Consider the following 6,317-nt stretch of genomic DNA (forward strand, 5'->3'; position numbering starts at 1 on the left):
GGTTCATGGGTGGAGGCCCGCTGGTTTGCCCTGAAGGGTGTCCTGGATCAGGGTGGAGGTCCCGCTGGAGTGCCTGGCCAGCCTGGGTGAGGGGCTGATGGGTGTTTGCAGAATGGTCACACCCTTTCAGAAAGGGGGTCCCCACTGGGGTTCCTGGCCAGCCTGGGTGAGGGGCTGATGGCTGTTTGCAGCTGGTCACACCCCCTTCAGGGTGGAGGTCCCGACTGAGGTGCCTGGCCAGTATGAGTGAGGGGCTGAGAGCCATGTTCAGGCTGGCCAAGCCCCCCTGGTGACAGAAGCTCCCAGCCTCTCCTTTTTTTCTTTTTTCTTTTTTATTCTGGGATTTATTTACTTTCTATAATTGAAACGTTGTTGCCGTCCTGCTCGCTCCAGCTCTGAGGCTGCAGCTGGCTGAAAGCAGGTATCTGGGGTTTGTTTAGCTTCTATAATTGAAACTTTGTTTCTTTTGGAGCTGTTGCTGTCAGAGCTCAGAGCCGGGTCATGACAGGCGGGGGGAACCTTCTTCCTCCATCACTGGAGCAAGCAAGCCTCCTGTTTGCTCAGCTGGGTGGCTGCCGGCCGCCATCTTGGTTGGCAGTTAATTTGCATACCTCGCTGATTAGCCAATGGGAAGGGTAGCGAAGTTACAGTTAATTACCATGTTTCTCTTTTATTAGTTAGGATTAGCTTGATACATTACCATACTAATAGAAATCACTCAGATAACAAATATATTGAAATAGCTATAAAATATACAATGAAATCAATATTACTAAATTGGTTTTTTGTTTTGTTAATCCTCATCCGAGGATATTTTTCCATTGATTTTTAGAGAGTGGAAGGGAAGAGTGGGGGGGAGAGACACTGATGTAAAAGAGACACATTGATTGATTGCCTCCCACATGTGCTCTGACCAGGACCAGGGATTAAGCCTTTGGTACGTGCCCTTGACTGAAACTGAATCCTGGACCCTTCAGTCCACATGCTGATGCTCCATCCACCACGCCAAACTGGCTAAGGCTACATTGTTAAATTGAATTAGGACATTTTTTAAAAAATATTTTTTTTATTGATTTCAGAGAGGAATGGAAAGGAAGAGAGAGAGATATCAATGATGAATGAGTATCACTGATCCTGCTGCCTCCTGCATATCTCCTACTGGGATCGAGCCCGCAACCCAGGCATGTGCCCTGACCCTCAATCAAATTGAGACAACCTGGTTCATGGGTTGACACTCAACCACTGAGCCACACTGATAGGGTTTGAATTAGGACATTTTATATATATATATACATACATATAAAATAGTACAAAGGGAATAAAACTCACATCATCTCCAGCAATGTAGAATGATAGGGTCTGGCTCCCCAAATTAAAATCTATCCAAAATTCCTCAAGTTTTTCATCTGATGGTATTTGCAGCTAATAAAATAAACATATAAAACTAAAATAAACATATAAAACTAATATATCCTATACTATTAAAAGTGACAACGGAGAATTATGATCATGTAATTCATAGTTGAGTGTTGTTTTTAAAAAAAGTATAGATGGAAGGGGAGGGAACATAGAGGAGACAAGTATTGCATTTAAATAAATTTAGAAAGAATAAAGAAATGCTTAGTATTATACACAGAAATTAGCTAGCTCAATCATGAATATTCCAAGTGCAAATAAAGGTTGAAAGTATTAATTTCAACATTTCATCATTCATATTCATGAATGATAAATCAATAATGAAATTAAGGAAACAGAAAAATATTTGAAATACAGCTTTTTGTAATTCATTTATGTACAGCTACAAATATGCCATGTTATAAAATGTCTTTTAGATACAGAATAATAGACCAGCTGTATTTTTTGTCTAGTTATGACTATTGTTAAAGTTTTTGTCACTTTGTAATCTATAATTCACTTGGCTCTTCCATCAAAATTTATCCAGTAACTAAAACACATGTTAATTTAAAACTTACCTCATATTTATCAAGAAATGCTGATAAACAAGGAAATGTAAAGACCCTGAAATAAGAAGTTTGAGGTAAAGAAAGAAATTAATCAGACTTTACAACAGCATAAGCTTGACTAGCCATAGAAATCACATCTAGGATCAAAGGGAAATCAGGCAGTGGTCAAAACAATTTAAATAAAATCATATCTCTTTTATTACTTTAAAAAAGAGCTTAATGAAAATTTATTTCTGTAGAGAAAGCATATTATCTTGAGGGTACTACTCAAACTACCATTATGTCTGAAGTGATTGACTCTGAGCGGAGATTGCTATTACATTCCATGCTATTGACTCTGAGCATGGATTCCCATCTTAGCTTGTACTATTAATACAATGAAAGCTCCCATAGACCTTAGATGAGAAAAGAAGTGAATAATACTCCTAATAAAAATGCCTGAATTCAGTGAATACTTCCTTGGTCAGATATGATTACAAGTACTCCCATATAATTATCTCCTTTAAACCTCACAACAAATGTATTAAATACATATTATTAGTATTCTTACTTTACAGATAAGGAAACAGAGGCGAGTAAGGTTAAATAATCTGCCCAATGTTAGAATAGAAAGAGAGAAATTTATGATTCAAATCCAAATAGTATGACTTATTGCACTTACTCCTCAACCTATTTTTCATTTCCTTAGTAAGTAAAGAAAATGTGAACTCAGACATCCAGTGTATCTGAGCACCTATAAGGTGCCAGGCACTGCAAATACTGTGCTCTTCTGTCATTATCAAAGTGATAAAAGTTTACATAACTTAGCCTCACATGTCTACTCCTGAGATTAAATAAGCTGCATTAAATTTACCTTCTCTTGTCTCCAAGCATGCCATTTACAAGGTTGAGAAAAATCCTGCAATCCTAATTTTTTTTAAAAAGAGAGACTTTAAAAAAGCATAGTAAATTGACAAATCTCAGAGGGAGGGGGGTGACAGGGAGAGATTAGCCAAAGAACTTATACTAGAGGCCCAGTGCATAAAATTCATGCGTGGAGGAGAGGGGGCTTCCCTCAACCCAGCCTGCACCCTCTCAATCTGGGACCGCTTGGGGGATGTCAGACTGCCGGTTTCGGACATCCCTCTCACAATCCAGGACTGCTGGCTCCTAACTGCCCGCCTACCCACCTGCCTGCCTGATTGCTCCTAACCGCTCCCTACTGGCCTGATTGACACCTAACCGCTCCCCTGCTGGCCGGATTGCCCCCAACTGCCCTCCCCTGTCAGCCTGGTCACCCCCAACTGCTCTCCCTTGCCAGCCTGGTTGCCCCTAACTGTCCAGACACTAGTGGGTTGGGGAAGGGACTGTGTAATGGGGGTCACCTGTATTAATGTCAATAATAAAAAATATACTTAAAAAGCATATTAATTTTCAAAAGCTATTAATAATTTACTAGAGGCCTGATGCACAAAGATTCGTGCAAGAATGAGTCTTCCTTCCCCTGGCAGCTGGCACCACCTTTGCTCCAGCTGGAGCCACCTTTCTGCCTTTGTTCTGGCCTAGAGCCGCCTTTTCGCCTTCCCATGCCGCCCAGAGGCCCTGAGTGGCTGGGGCGGTACGGAATGCCTGCGTCGTTGCCATGGCCACAATACAAGCATTCCGCCCCACCCCTGGCCACTCATCACCTGTGTATGCAAATTAACCTGCCATCTTTGGTGGGTTAATTTGCATACTCATGCCTTGTTGGCTGGTGGGAGTCATGAAGGTACAGTCAATTTGCATCTTTCTCTTTTATTAGTGTAGATTTTTATACTACTTACTGTTTCAAATTCAGAGTCTTTAATTCCTTTAAATGCATTAGCAATAAAATCCATTGAAAACCAATGACATGCCAGTTTCCGTCTTTGTTTTTCTGTTGTCATTCTACATAAAGCCTCTACGATACCTACTTGTAAGTCATAATCTTGAAAAAAAGGTAATGTATTATTTGAAATTATAAAAATTAAGAGTTTATAAATGTCAATATATTTTATAAGGTATTACAACTAGCAAGATAAAGAAAACATTAGTGTAAATTGCTTATCTGTTGCCATTTCTTCATATGAATTAAAACTAGCTCCTTATTATAGAAATGAATACAGCCCAAATAACAAAACAAGCTTACTAACAAGAGAGAAAAAAAATTTCTAAAGGTTACTTAAGAGACACTCCTAAATATTCAAAGACTATGCATTCCATTATTATTAGAGTTGTGAACTATAAAACAACTCAATGGCCTATAAATCACAGAATCTTTGTTTTCCTTTTGTGTAATATGACATTTAAAGTTATTCCAAAGTACTTCGTTTATTCTATAGATAAAATCACAAGATCAAAATTTTCTAATATGAAACTTAGAAAAGAAAATTTGAGTTCTTTTAATAAACACATTGCTTAAAAATAAATCTATCAATCCCAGGAATATTTAACCTCCTAACTTCATAAAATACCATTTGAGGCACTTCTTAGCAAAAGTAATTAAAATCTATTGGAAAATTAAGTTATTATTCATAAATCTACAACTTGGGTACAAATTATATTTAACTTCTGCTTAATTATTTCAGTTAATTACTAAAATATTTGTCATTTAATTACTTGTTAAAGTAATTAAAATTGCTTGACTATAGTTTATAATCCTCTCACATCTCACTACATTAAAATGTTAATATATTTTGACTAAAACAATTCTATTATGTGTGTAATAACTTCAAATATAAACATTTTGAGAAAAAACTTACCTCCAGCATCTAAAATCCTTTCTCCCATACTATTCCTATGAATCAAAAGAATAGATTATATACTAGACTAATATAAATTAAATAGAAAGCCTATATGTTGGGGGGAGAGACTTCACTAAAATTTATAATTGGCTAGTATCACACTTTTACAGAAATTATATCCATAAATTATAATAGAAACCTACAACAGTTTTATGAGTTTTAATTATCAATGCAATTCATGGTTGCCTTATAAAGCATCCTTTAAATTCTTAACTTGAACAACTAATTAAAGCAATATAGTAGAAATTATTACATGAGATTTAACATTTCTTGGTTATAGAGTATTTTCCTGGCATCTTGAGGTATTTTGTCAAGCATAGCATTCATTTTTTTTAGAGTCTACAAAAGAAAAGAAAAAAGATAAGCCATCAATATTTTATATTCTGTGAAACATTACAGCTTTAGAGAAATATTCTAGGTATATAAATTTAGAAGCCTATTTTTTTCTTTATCATAGCACTAGAGACCCAGTGCACAAAATTGTGCATGGGTAGGGTCCTTAGGCCTAGCCTGCGATCACGGCCATCTTCTGCCCACTCTCCAGTCCCCAGTCCCGCCCTGCCGCCACCTCCACCCTGGTTCCCTGTGGTTCCCCGTTCGCCATCCTGCAATCAGAGCCTGTGGGCTGGGGGGAGGGACCGAGAGGTGGTCAAAGCACCTCACAGTGACTGGTCAAGCGGTCATTCTGGTCGTGACACCATTATGGTACTGGGCTTTTATTATACAGGATTTTTTGCAGGGAATGGAGAAAGGTAAAGACTATCCTATATAATAAAAAGCTAATATGCAAATAGACTGAATGGCAGAATGACAGGTCACAATGATGTGCACTGACCACCAGGGGATAGATGCTCAACACAGGAGCTGCCCCCTGGTGGTCAGTGCGCTTCCACAGCGGGAGCGCCGCTCAGTCAGAAGCCCTGAGCTGGGCTCATAGCTGGCTGGTGCAGCAGTTCCACGGCAGTCGGACATCCCCCGCGGGCTCCCAGACTACGAGAGGGTACAGGCCAGGCTGAAGGACACACCCGAGTACACAAATTTCATGCACCGGGCCTCTAGTAAAGTATAAAATAGTGAATACAAAAAAAAAAAATGTAGAATATAATAAAAAAGAATATACCATGATTTCTATACTAAAATAGTTATATTAGTGATACTACAACATGTTTATTATCACTTTACGAAGTAGGAAGGCGAAAATATTAAGTTATTAATATCTGTTCTTATGGTTATACAAATGTACAAATATCTACACACTATTAAGGTTATTTTTAGTATTTAATACTTAAGAACTCCTAATAGTAGATGGTATCATTTATTTTAATGTGAGATATATGTATACATAAGCCAATATATTTATTCATTTTCAATAAATAGGTAACATATTCATCATGTCAGGCAGTGAATTAAGACAACAGATATATACTACATGATAAATAATTTAGTGCCAAGATAAAATGATTATTTAATTTGATAAATTGCTACCACGTTTTCTTCTTTCTCAATTTTAAGTTTCAAAAGAAAAATCTAACAAATGACTTTACCTCCTGCT

At 37.5% G+C, this 6,317-nt stretch overlaps 1 protein-coding gene across 1 annotated transcript in view; it reads right to left on the reverse strand.

Moving 5' to 3' along the window:
• SYCP2 (synaptonemal complex protein 2) overlaps positions 1-6,317 on the reverse strand; it is a 96,068-nt gene that overhangs the window by 82,300 nt on the left and 7,451 nt on the right. The window contains 6 exon segments of the mRNA XM_006767251.1: positions 1,330-1,422; positions 1,974-2,019; positions 2,818-2,870; positions 3,767-3,909; positions 4,724-4,758; positions 5,019-5,121. Coding sequence (XP_006767314.1) covers positions 1,330-1,422; positions 1,974-2,019; positions 2,818-2,870; positions 3,767-3,909; positions 4,724-4,758; positions 5,019-5,121 — 473 coding nt within the window.

Source organism: Myotis davidii, unplaced genomic scaffold, assembly GCF_000327345.1.
Source record: "Myotis davidii unplaced genomic scaffold, ASM32734v1 scaffold262, whole genome shotgun sequence".
In the NCBI taxonomy this organism is placed as follows: domain Eukaryota; kingdom Metazoa; phylum Chordata; class Mammalia; order Chiroptera; family Vespertilionidae; genus Myotis; species Myotis davidii.